Here is a 12,451-nt window from a genome sequence, read left to right as displayed (position 1 = left end):
CGAGATGTGGCTTGCTGACGCGGTCGCAACCACAGCTCTTCAGAGTGTTATCTCACCAAGACAGCCAAGGTAAAGCAAAGCATTTTATTGCAAGTATTAGTCAAAGATACACTTCAAACTGAAGCAAAGCAACACTAAAAGGCCAACATCCTGTAAGAGAGAAAGTTACGAAACAGAAAGACATTGAAAACTGAAAGGAATCATGAGACAGACGTGCGGCGAACATGGACCGAGACATGGATCATCTGGTGGCGACGGTTCACCGTCCGACGTACACATCCGTGTGCTGGTGCCCCACTCAGAGGTATCGGAGCCTAAGATCTTTAGCTTGAAATAAGACTGACACAGGAGTGATGCTACATTGATAAAAGAAAGAAATATGATGACAATCAGTGTGCACATAAAATTCTTGGCCACTGTCAAGTATCAGTCTTCAAAACCATTATGTGTATACAAAGTGGAGAAGGAAAAAAAAAAAGCAGCATCAGGAGCCTAATCTCTTCTGCAATATTTGGTTCGTAGGCGTTATTGGAATGCAAATGGGATGAAAACAAGGTGAAACATCTGCGAGCCATGGGAGTAAACATTACAGTAAACATTTATTTGCCAAACTTTGATTTGGCTTCATGGGCAAAGGGCCTATTTTGCTTTTGGAGCGGGACTGACAACCCTCAAAATCTCCATGCCTCTGATCCTCCGATGGGGTGAGGGACATCCAACAGAAAATAAAAGAAAAAGAAAAGAAAATAAAAAGAAAAGAACAGCAATTCATCACAACACAATTCATTCATGGTTCATTATACAGGCACGGGTCTCTGTAATCCAGCACTCTGGGGGGGGGGGCATGTTCCCGTCAGGCCCGGGTCAAACTGTATCTGAAAATACTGTTCTTTGGATTTGCAACTCATGACAATGGAATACCCAATAAGTTTACAATAGCACATGAAAAGTGTATAAAAGGCATATTAGCGTACGTTTTTCACATCATGTGCAAGTAAGCACTGCTCGTCCAGGTTGGAACAAAGGCCAAGAATCGTTTCCAAATATGTTTGACCTCAGACCCGCTTCTGTTCCAACATCGTTACTAAACGGGACAGGGGGAAACCTTCAGAAGTGTACACGTCAAAGAGTTCACTGGGTTCTGTAGCAACGTTTTAGTGGTTCACGCGAGACATGAGAAGTGAGGAGGGAACGCCGGTCAAGGGGCAGTTCAGGGCAGAACAAGCGCTTGGGCTTGTTTTCTTGGTAGGCCGCCCAACACGGGCATCGTAGAGAAGTCACACAGAAACACGACGATTAAGTAAGAATGCACTTAAGGCTGAGGCATGTCATTTCATCTGGAATGAGACCTGTTCTGGCACAAAAACAGACAGACCATTTGAGAGGAAAGAAGCAACGCCTGCACTAAAAACTTAATCCATATAAAGTCTGCCATTCTCAAATATTTCCTTTCTCCTCGTCCTCCTCCCCACCCACAGATTCATTTTTACGCTGCCCCCACCTGCCCCCTTTACTGGGTTGGGCAATTTACACGGCCAACGTACCAGCTAGCAGCTTGGGATGAAAAAAGAAAAAAACAAGAAAATAAAGAAGTCAGCGTTTCAACACTCAAGTCAGTGTGGTTCTGAAATGGTTCCCTTCATCAGAGATGAGCTGCAACATGTGGGAGCTGGCATTTGGCCTCAGGTGTCAGAAGAAGAGTGTAAAGGAGCGTAAGGAATATTTCAGAAAAAAAAGAGGAGGGAGCGACTCAACCAGAACTCCACACGCACAAGTCAGATCCGCCTCCTGCTTTTCCTCCGCCTTGCGCCCCCCCCCCTCCATATTGTTGTGCTTGCGTGTCCAGGAGCGTGTAAGGCGTCAGCGTGGAGGGGGAGGGGCTACAGGCCTCGCCCCCACCCCCCCACCCCATCCCTGGCTCCACCCCCACCATGTTGCAATATGATGCGGAGACTCCAGCCGCTCGAACGCACACTCTCAATAAATACACCATAAAATATTCCGCATATATATATTTCAAATATATATATATATATATATATATTCGAAGAACAACATTTAAATAGGACAATAAAATAAAAGTCGGCTCAAGAACAATTTTTTTCAAAATCGAATAAGTGTTAAGACAAAACAGAGATTTTTTTTTTTAGTTATACTTATTTTGACTCTAAAATAGTTACCGTATAAGAATATCGCAATCAGGCATTACTCAAGCATTATATGTCATAGTAAAAGCAATTTGCAGTATTTCTTTCATGTAGTATAACATATGCAGCATACCAAGGTAAGTGAGGTGCATTGTTTTTTATGTTTGTTTTTTTAAGATCTCTTGTAATAGAAAGATTTCGCCCCCCTGGACTGAACGGGTCCCCACAGAACGACAGACTGCCCTCGGGTTTCAGTCGACTCGCTACCGGCTCAACGCGGGGGACACGACTGGGCATGCACTCCCTCTGTCAGGGACAGGACACATGGCAGGGCACCGCACTGAGGTGACAGAATGCCATGGGCTGTCACCAGGGCTGGGCATCGTGACCAGAGTTTCAATACTGACACTGGTTCTGTTGAGAGAACACTTCACCTGTGCAACAGATTAAAAATTATTTTCCATCATTCATTCTTTTTTTCTCTCTACCTTTTCCAAACACATGTGGATCCTGCTTGTGTTGCTTTGCTTGGTCAAAATAAAAATGCCCGTCAGAAAGAAAAAACCTTGATTCCTCAGCAAAAATCCATTATTGTTTAGGCATTTTGTGTTTGTTTTTTGTGAACTTTGAGATGCATCAAAATTTTGATGTCCAAATTCTCGGGGGGTACCAATATTACATGTAGACACCCAGCCCCGTTTTTTACAGGAAGAGCACCACACCAGAGCAGGCTTACTAAACCGAGCCAACAACTAAAAGTCACAGGAGCATGAGGCACACTTTAAATGACCCGACTGCTTCGTTTGGAAACGCACACACACACACACACCGAACACACACACAAACACATCCATTCGACTCCTCCTTCACACTGAGGTCTGGATCCTCTCCTCCTCCTGAGCGGGAGGAAGAAGAAGGGGACTGGAGGGACTTGAGATTGAAAACTCTTGGCTATGTGTCTAAAGTGAGAGTGGCAGTCTCTAAAGTGCTGTGCTATGTTTGTCATATGTAGGCTGGCCTGCGTCCCCCCCCCCCCCCCACACATCCCAACACACACACATTCCACTGTACCAACGACACCATTGGTCCAAGACACTAAATGTACTACGAAGCGAAAAGCTCAACCACGACCATATACTTGGCATAAATTTCGTTTTTTGTATGTCGGCTTAATGTCCAACAACACGAGTTTGCATTGCCATCTCTAAAAAAACACAAACGTGTTTGTGTGTATGTGTAATGCAGCCATTCCTGCACTGCGATGTGTTCTTGAAGGAGATTCTACTTCATTGATGATTTTTTTTTTTTATACATTTCATCTTCAATTTACAGCACCATCAAGAGGAAAGGCACTTTCTGTGGACTCACTCCATTGCTACCTTCCACTAAAAATAGAGAGCAACCAAAGTCAGGGCTGTTGATCGATTACTGGAAACAAAATGCTTTTTTAAAAAATTAAAGGCGACTGTGACCTTTTTGAAGTTGATTTGGTTATTTTTCTTCACCAGACAGTTGTCACTGTTTATTTCATTTCAGTCCAATCCAAGTCATTCTAAAAGAAGTAGAAGGACTCTTCTCTGTTGAGAAATCAATAGTCTTCCTATCCCGTCGAGCGCTCACACTTTCACAGCTTCTACCAGCTAACGTTTGCAAAGCAGAGCTGATGGCATTTCGGTCATACGCGGGGCAAACACATCTGCTATGTAAACATGTGTTCAACTGCCCCTTGGAGAGTGTAGTTCACACGCGAACCAGACATCCATTAGTCATACGCGGTTATCCAATTCTTACCATCGACCCTTTTCAGACTTGTTCAACTTCCAACACAACCTGCCACATACTGACAAAGCTATCACTGACCAGCTTCGATTCCTTCCAAACACGCACACATTGACTTGAATTCATCACAGAAGCCACTACATTGTCCTTCAGCTCTAATTCGTCTTCTTTACGCCTCCCAGGGGGATCGGATTGGAGAGTACGACCATGGAATGTAGTCCTGTGGGCACAGAGGAAGTAAGTGTTCGGGGAGCGAAAGGGGAAAGAGAACGACAATACGATTACAGGCTTTGTCACACCACAGATTTACCGGGAGGGCAACTCTTTGTATTTGTGAGCACACTAAGGGGCTCGCGTAACGAGAGGAGAGTCTGAGGAAAGCAACAGAGGTTGTAAATCCCACCCGGCTTTAACACAAAGGAATGGTGAACTACTGCCCCTCGCTATGTTGTTCTATGATCACGTGTCCTTGAAATGGATCAGCAACACTTTCAAAACCACTCGTCCCCCGTTCCTTTTCACTCTCCCTCTCTGATAAGGAGCCAGGCAGAGGCTCAAGACATCGACCGACTCTTCTTCTATTCTAACCTATGTCAACGCGACAGGCATATGAAGTCTTAATACAAAGCCGTACAGAACGTAACCAGCTTCTCTCTTCTACAACAAACCCTTCACTGTACGGACATGTAAAAATAAGAAAAAAGAGGGAGACAAATAAGCATTCGACATTTTGCAGCTTTTTTTGTTCCAAACATCGAAGCAAGAGGCGGATTAAGTCCACGTCCCTACCAAGGACCGTATGACAGTCCGAACACACACTAGCACACACTAGCTTCAACAACCTCACCACTGTTCACACATACACATTATACAGTGACACAGGAACAAGTCAACAGTCTATTGCAATAATAAATCTTTGTTATTATACCTTTTTTTTTTTAAACCGTTATATACTGTAATACATTTATTACTAAGATTAATATTTTAGACTACTTTTTTTTTTTTCTTCTTTTAGCAAAAATAAGTGGTGTGCATTACATAATTTAAAATGTACAAATATACTTCTCGATCTGGCTTTTTAAAAAGGCTTTCGGACACTAGTGAAATCTCGAAGGCTCAAACTCACTGGCTTCGTCACTAGAAGGCCAGTCTACGAAAGGCGAATGCAACAGCGATTACAGGAACCTACATTATACCTCACTGTCAAAGAGGACGTCCGTCGTCGTACCGTTCTACAGAGTCTCAATGCTGACTGCGACTGCCAAGTTGGAATCCTAAATCCAGAGCGCCAAACCCCCCCCCCCCCCCCCCCCCCCCCGCCCCAACGTCGAAACCGCGGCGGTGAGACCTTCTCCTGTCCGTCAGTGAGTGAGGTTGACCATATTCTACCCTGCCCGCCTGCTCATATACAGTCTGTGTAGTAAAGAGGTTCAACTTCAGAGTCTAATTCGGAATGAGTAGCACCACGCCTGTGTTCAGTCCTGGAACACATGCTTCTTTTAGTGCAGATTATTTTTAAAAACAACCCCACCCCCCTCCCCCCCTTGGACGAGCCTCAGGTCGTCAGTGGCACGGAGGAGCCAAGCGGGGACTCGGACTCCAGACACACACGTTTCACATCGACAGTTATATGTACTTCTGCTGCAAAAGGCTGCTTGTCCACTCGACTCCCCAGCTCGGTTCTGAAGCCAGTCCAAACTTTGGGTGCGGGTTACATGGACAGGAAAGGAACCTGCTCCAGGACTTGGAGGTCTGCGCAAAGAACAGAGTTTATTGAAAGAATTGGTTTGATTCAAGAAGAGGCCGACTCCGTGCCCATGAACCCGGCCCGTTAGGTACAAACACAATGTAGCAGCTGGATCCATGTCTGGTGGATATTTAGCAAAGAGACAACCTTGGCCTGCTTTGCTTGAATGCTGCTCCGAAGCGAAGACAACAGATAACGCTGCTGTACAGGCAAACACAATAAATATATATATAGATCTTAGGATGATTTGAATGAGATGTATAGAAAAGTCAGTAGACGGTTGTTGAGAGGAATAAGAGGCATCAGGTGAAACTTTCTTTTGATTCTTTGTACCCACTGAAACAGGATCCCTACCATAGGTTGTACAGCTTTTGACCATCAAAAGCTTTAAAACTTCCACCAGGCACTTGAACACTACCTCTTTATGGCCTTTTGGACTCTTTGCTGCTGTCAAAATGGGAGATTCCAAAGAATTAAGAAAACCAGCCTCATTAGCAAACTGATTGATTGAATTCTGAAATGATGTCCATTGATGGTAAAATATTCTCAAACCACAGAGGCGCATAAAATCCTTCAATTCAAGTAAAAATATGAAAATCGCCGAAACTGCTTTGCACCATTTTTTTTTTTTGCCCAGTAGAAAAGACAAAACTCGTAAAACGTGCTCATCAATCATCTCTCAGAGGAGGAATACATCAACAGTTTCACCTATTGAGGACACTCACTCTCAAATGAGATGAGTAACTGTTCTTTTGAGTTGCTCGAGTCCCCCTAAAATCCTCTTCCCTTCGTTAGCCATCTCTACTTAGCCACCATCTAAATCTAGAGAGAGGGAAATGTGAGATAAAGCACTGAGGGGAAATGAATCCACGACTGCAAAGGTTTAGAAAAAAACAAAACAGGATTACATGTTTAAATGATTAAAAAATGTCCATAATGTATATGGAAAAAATAACAAAGAGAATCAAATAACAGTGTTATACTTTAAATAAAATTCATATATGGTTGCAATCAAGCAATTGATATATCAGCCAATATAAACTGCCCCCGTTTAAATGTGACAGCTGACTGCTAAAGACAAATCAAAACCAAAATTTAAAATGTGACAACTTCTTGTTGTGACCTTAAGGGCGCATTTATACCTCGTCGCCAACAGGTGGCAGTGTGCACATGGTGCTCCGTACACATAACTGGTGGTTTCACACACTTGTGAAAAGAAAAAGAACAGAGCAAACATGGGGGAGAGGGGATAAAAAGAAAGTGGCAGCTGGCGGGACCTCTGGTCCATTCTCCGGAAAGAAAATCAGACGCCATCGAACATCTCCAGAGTCCGACCCTACCCTCTCTGCTCCCTCATTTCAAACACTGGGGAGAATTGACAACAAACTTCAGTGAAACTGACAGAATGTAAAAGTGCTGCTGCTCAAACTGATTTGAGGTACTGTAAATGGCAAAGGAGCAGATTAGTAGATCATAGAGAGGAGGGGGGGAATTACAAACAAACAAGAAACACACCAACTAGGCCATGAGTAAAGGAGACAAACGGGGGGCGGGGGGAGACAATGAAGAGGTGCCTGATGATTGTGAAAATAAAACTAGTTGGCTGGTTCAATATTGCATAATAGTGCTTGAGTTTCTCTCTTGTTTGTTTTTAAAGCGACAGTTGCATCCTTAGTCCAGTGTGGGTGTGCCTCCTCCCTTCCCTCCTCCCTGCTTTCCACTGCACAGTGTCAGGTCCGGATAGACTAGGCGTGTGGGGGGGGGGGGGGGGGGGGGGGACGACTCCTTGCACGGATGAGGACTCCTTGTCTGGCGAGCCAGCGTGCATGGTTGCGTCTGTGTGTGTGTTTTTGTGTGTGTGTGTGTGTGTGTGTTAAGGGGGGCAATGATTGGGGAGGGTTGTTGGTAGCTCAGGCGAAGTACATGGTCCTCAGGGTGTCGTGGTGAATCTGAACAGCTTTGGCCAGTGCCTGGGGGTCCCGGCCGTTGCTCTGACCAGACACGTGGCTGCCCTCGGCGCTGCAGAGGGGACAGGGGGCGACCGGTTATGATTGACGACAGAAAATAATGGCAGACTTGCAAGTACAACTGCTGTCAAAACACACACAGAGGACAATGTTCAGGACAATGTTCAGGACCTGCGCTCACTATCTGCCCCCCTCACCTGTCATGCTCTTTGTCCACCAGATGGTAGCGGGCGCGGAAGGCCACCAGGTGGGCGTAGTAGGCTGGCGCAGGGATGGAGACTGAGCGGGTGCAGCGCACATAGGTGTGGCACAACTGGTAGGTGAGCAGCTGGAACTCGTCAGCGGTAAAACAATTGTCATCCCACAGTACATGGTAGTGGGAGGGCCGACTGGTGCCCTGGAGGAAAACAACCAAATTACCCAATTATACTACTATTGGACTCAAGATTCAAGTTTTTTAATCTTTAACCTTTATGTGTAACAACTCATATAATATATACACTATGACAGTGTCTTAAGGACAAGAATACTGCCAGCACATAACTTGGGTGATGTCCGAGTTAAAGATACAAACAGGCAGGTATGCGCTGCTGCAGAAGTTTGCCAATGCTTGTCACTTTTTTTTAAGTCTGGCCATCAAAGTGGGAGAATAGCAGGGGAATAGTATAAAAAGTATATAAAATAAGAGAGCAGTCTTAAAAAAGTAATGAAACTAAAACGATGGTTAGCAGGTTAAGATGAGCCTCAGGTTTCCGTGGCCTAATGTTGTAAATTTCTGCAACTGATCGTAGAATATAATTTTTTATATACAGCTCTTCCCTGTTTTTAAGTCATTTTACACAGTCAATGAGGAGGCGAGGGTGCCCTTGATATCAACTAGATAAGACTGCACCATACCTTCCCATGATCTAAAAAAGAAAAGTCTTCTTAAGACACTCGAAAATGATCAAAACCAACATATATGAATCACAGATAAAGTTTGCAGAGGAGGAGGAGGGGGTCTCCAAGTTCAGATGATCACGAGAAAAGGAGAAATAAAAGATAATGACGTATTTCTCCATCTATTAAAACAATGCACGCAAAAGCCTGCAGTCTTCAGACGTGAAGATTTTATCGGAGTGATGAAACACTGCTGAAGGAGGTGGCAGTCTGGGCAGAGAGGACAGGGGGTTTGGTCTGACCTGTATTCCAGCGTGACTGCAGAGGTAAAAGTCAAACTCGTACGGATGGGTGATGTCTGTATCCACGGTCGTACCAGCCGGAATGTTTCCGCTACGACCGACCTGATAAAAGCAAATTAAAGCCAGTTAGTCCTTTCTAATGCAATTCGAATGTCTTTATTTTCCCATGTTTCACAAAACTTAACAAAAACAGAGAGTAAAAAGGTACAGGAAAAGTTCAACAGAAAAAAAAAACTTTTAAAAGCACCAAATGAGGTCTGAAAGGAAAAAAAACAACAACTGTTGAAAACAGAACTAGTTGATGACCGACCCGGGAAAAAGGTTTACCAAGTGCATCCAACCAACCAATTAAAAGCTTAATGGTCCAGAGAGGCTCATTTTCTGTATGAGAGTGTGTGTGCTCTGAAAATAAGGTTGTTACAAGCGAAGTCTTCCTCTACGGGGCCTTGAGTGCCACTCCAGAGCTCTCGGTTTGCGCTGGTCCCTAATGCTTTAATCGAATGTAATTACAGAGCTAAGGGGGTGAATAGCCCAGTCCAATTGATAACTAAAGGTAATTATGGAGGCCCATTTCGAGTAGCTGTGTCAGCACAGAGCATTAAAAAAAAGAAGAATATTGGACTGACACATAACGCTGTGTACTGGCTATTATGGGGAGCATCCCTGTGCTTTTTGTGCAGATGTTTGCGTGTGGTTGAGACTCACTCTTTCGTTGCGGTCAGCGCAGAAGAGGCGTGTGTGGTGGCGTTTTTGTACAACAATGTAGGTGATGCCAGGCTGGTACTCCTTCTCCAGGCTGATACAGGCCTCGCGAATGGCCAGCAGCTCATAATACAGCACCTGAGGAAGCCAGCGGAAAAAATTCACCATCAATCATTTATAAAACTATCCCTTAGGAAAAAAGACCAACTTCATAGGTTAAAAGCCAGAAACTTAGGAGTATCATTGGAGGTGAAGTCGTGTATCTGCTGAACAGTGTCTGAAAAAACACTGATAAAGCAGTTTCATGTAAAAAAAAAATCAATATTTTAACATGATTTAATCAAAGGGTCTGCTGAAGACAGATCAAGGTAAAGAAGCAATCCTAATCCTACCACTGGAGACTGACAGCAGGGGTGTTGATGAAAAGTCCCATGCTCCCTTGCTACTTCACCATTTCTCGTAACTTGACTGAGAGATCCCTCGTGGCAGAAAATTACATATTGTGCATTTAAATAATTTGTCATTGAAAAACATTTTTGGAATATGCTCATAGATTTTAATTTGAGGTGTCATGCCAGTCCAGGCACACACATCCTCACCAGTATCCATCGGCTACACAGCCAGAAAACATACCCAATCATACAAAAAAAACCTCGTAAATTTACCAGTTTAATCTCAGAAAATATCTGCATTTTTTTCCTCATAATTTTACCACTTTAATCTCAGAGACTATCCAAGTTTTTTTTTTCTTGTAAATTTAAACTGTCAGAAATTCTTCCTTTTTTTCTCTCTGAATATCACCATTAGCTAATACGCCGTCGTAAAAATCTCTTCGTGAAAGAAGTTTAATGGAGCTTACCTGTCTGAACTGGCCTTCTGAAACTCCATCTCTGTAGAAAATGATCCTGGTGGGCTTGTAGCGGGTCGACTTGTAGAACTGGATGAGCAACTCCCGCACCATGGAGGCCAGGTCCTGGATGACCTCCTGCCTGGGCCTCTGGACTCGCACGGTGGCACAGTACCTGCTGGGGTGGGCGTCCATACTGCCCACCACCTAGAAGAGAGGGAGGGGAGGAGCGGAAGGAGCACGAGTGAGGTGTGGCAGTGAAAGGAGGAGATGGATGAGTGCAGGATGGAGTAAGAGATAGAGATGCCTGTCAAGAGAGAATTTCATGTGGGAAATGAAGAGGAAAAAAAACTCACTGCTGCAATTGAAGGCTTCTTTCCATCTCCAGCAGGTGGATGTGTAACATCTGCTCCCAAGAAAATGACTGGCTGCTGAAACACTGAAGGTCTATTGATTGAGAAACATAGAAAAGACATGGATTATACTCACAATACAAATATTGTATGGTAGCATGCATGCTACAATGGCATCTGATTTAATATTATCAGCATTACAGGGCAGTTTAAACAAGCATTACTATGGCAGGGCCATTAAAGAGCAGAGGGAGAGAGCATGACGGACCGCTGATGAGGCACCAGGATGTTGTTGATGCCTCCCAGCTTCACGTTGATCTTGAGGCAGAGGTTGGAGAGGGTCTGAGGCGACGTCTTCACCACGTTCTTCACCTGAACGCACTGCGTGGCCATGCCAAGGAGGGTGTCTCCCACGCGCTTCACCTCCGCTATATGTGATGAAAAATGTGTATATTCAAAATCTTAAAATATGTCTACCTTGTAGAAGTAGCGCATGTAATGATGTTAATGTCACTTTTTAAAAATCTAGCCCTCATAGTGGATGATTGACGAAAGCAGGGGAAAAGTATTCAACTAATACTCAGTCATCTACTTCAAAGCTGTACAAGTCACTGTTAAATACATAAACATTTATAAAGTATAAAAGATAAAAGAGCAGTCTTACAAGCAAACACTTTAAGTTTGCTAAAATTGTTCTTATATTCTGGGAAAAATACACAAAACATTAAAAATATAAAATTATATTAATAATAAATATATATTTAGAAAGAATATTTTTAATAGTGTGTGCAGCACACCTCCCTCAACATGGCTGTCTTATTGACATACTGTGCATTTGGGAAGCTGAGGAGTAGGGAATATTGCTCTGACATTCGTTCCAAGAATAGCATTAGTGTTTCCACAAGCGCCTCTCTGCTCTGGTTTAATGTTTATTTGGAAGCGGTTCTCTCACCGTAGACCGGAGTCTTTCCCGGCAGGATGACAATGATGAGCTGCAGTCCGGCATAGGTGTTCTTCAGGTGTCGGAACATGGGCTCCACGCTGTCCGCTCCCTGGGCGTACTTGCAGAAACACGGCTGACCCTGGATGGGCATCCCAGCGTCCTTTGAGATTTTGCGTAGCTGGTCTGTGAAACCCCTGCAGGCGAGAGAACAGGGAGCGAAGTCAGGAGAGTGGTGCTGGAAGAGCTTCAATGGTTCCTAACCATTCATTTTCCAGACTCAAATTTAGATTTATTTCAGACCATATTTGACACCCGAGTACAAATAGCTAGATGTTTATAATGTAAATAATATGATATAAATGAATATTATAAGTTATTTTATATGATATCATTATATAAGTAAATATTATTATGTAAATAAATCATTTAAAAAAATCAAACGGTTAATTAATTACATTCTGACTGTGTCTGCTATTATTTTGCACGTCATTCACAGAAAGTCACAGTTTCTACTGAAAGTTGATTGTGATGTGAATGTGCAGATTGATATTGAAATATTGATACTTCCAATTACTACGTTACCTGTTCTAGGGCTGATTCTCATATCAAAATATGTTGTATTATTATTATAAAATGTGTATTTTATCATCAACACGTGACACAGCACAAAGTAACCAGCTATCACCAGGATAATCTAAATAATGCCCCGGTTGATAGGAACTACTTATCCTTCCGCCTGCCACAGTCATATGTGAACTACGGCTCTGCAGATACAGTAGAGGCAG

General features: G+C 43.5%; 1 protein-coding gene across 3 annotated transcripts in view; it reads right to left on the bottom strand.

Annotated features, from left to right (window-relative positions):
- Positions 1–70: 70 nt before the first annotated feature.
- The window catches only part of LOC118302226 (protein argonaute-3), a 37,153-nt gene continuing 24,772 nt past the window's right edge, over positions 71–12,451 (bottom strand). For 2 of the 3 annotated variants that reach the window (XM_035628213.2, XM_035628221.2), the window contains exons 12-19: positions 11,676–11,860; positions 10,992–11,151; positions 10,727–10,817; positions 10,383–10,577; positions 9,527–9,661; positions 8,822–8,923; positions 7,838–8,037; positions 71–7,692 (exon numbers count right to left, since the gene is read on the bottom strand). In XM_035628213.2, coding sequence (XP_035484106.1) covers positions 7,584–7,692; positions 7,838–8,037; positions 8,822–8,923; positions 9,527–9,661; positions 10,383–10,577; positions 10,727–10,817; positions 10,992–11,151; positions 11,676–11,860 — 1,177 coding nt within the window. In that variant the 3' untranslated portion in view covers positions 71–7,583. Of the gene's footprint in view, positions 7,693–7,833; positions 8,038–8,821; positions 8,924–9,526; positions 9,662–10,382; positions 10,578–10,726; positions 10,818–10,991; positions 11,152–11,675; positions 11,861–12,451 lie in introns of those variants that run through there. The other variant, XM_035628232.2, reaches the window with a different exon arrangement.

This window comes from Scophthalmus maximus, chromosome 1, assembly GCF_022379125.1.
Source record: "Scophthalmus maximus strain ysfricsl-2021 chromosome 1, ASM2237912v1, whole genome shotgun sequence".
In the NCBI taxonomy this organism is placed as follows: Eukaryota; Metazoa; Chordata; class Actinopteri; order Pleuronectiformes; family Scophthalmidae; genus Scophthalmus; species Scophthalmus maximus.
The sequence above is the reverse complement of the archived record's forward strand: the minus strand, read 5'-3'. Positions and strand labels throughout refer to the sequence as shown.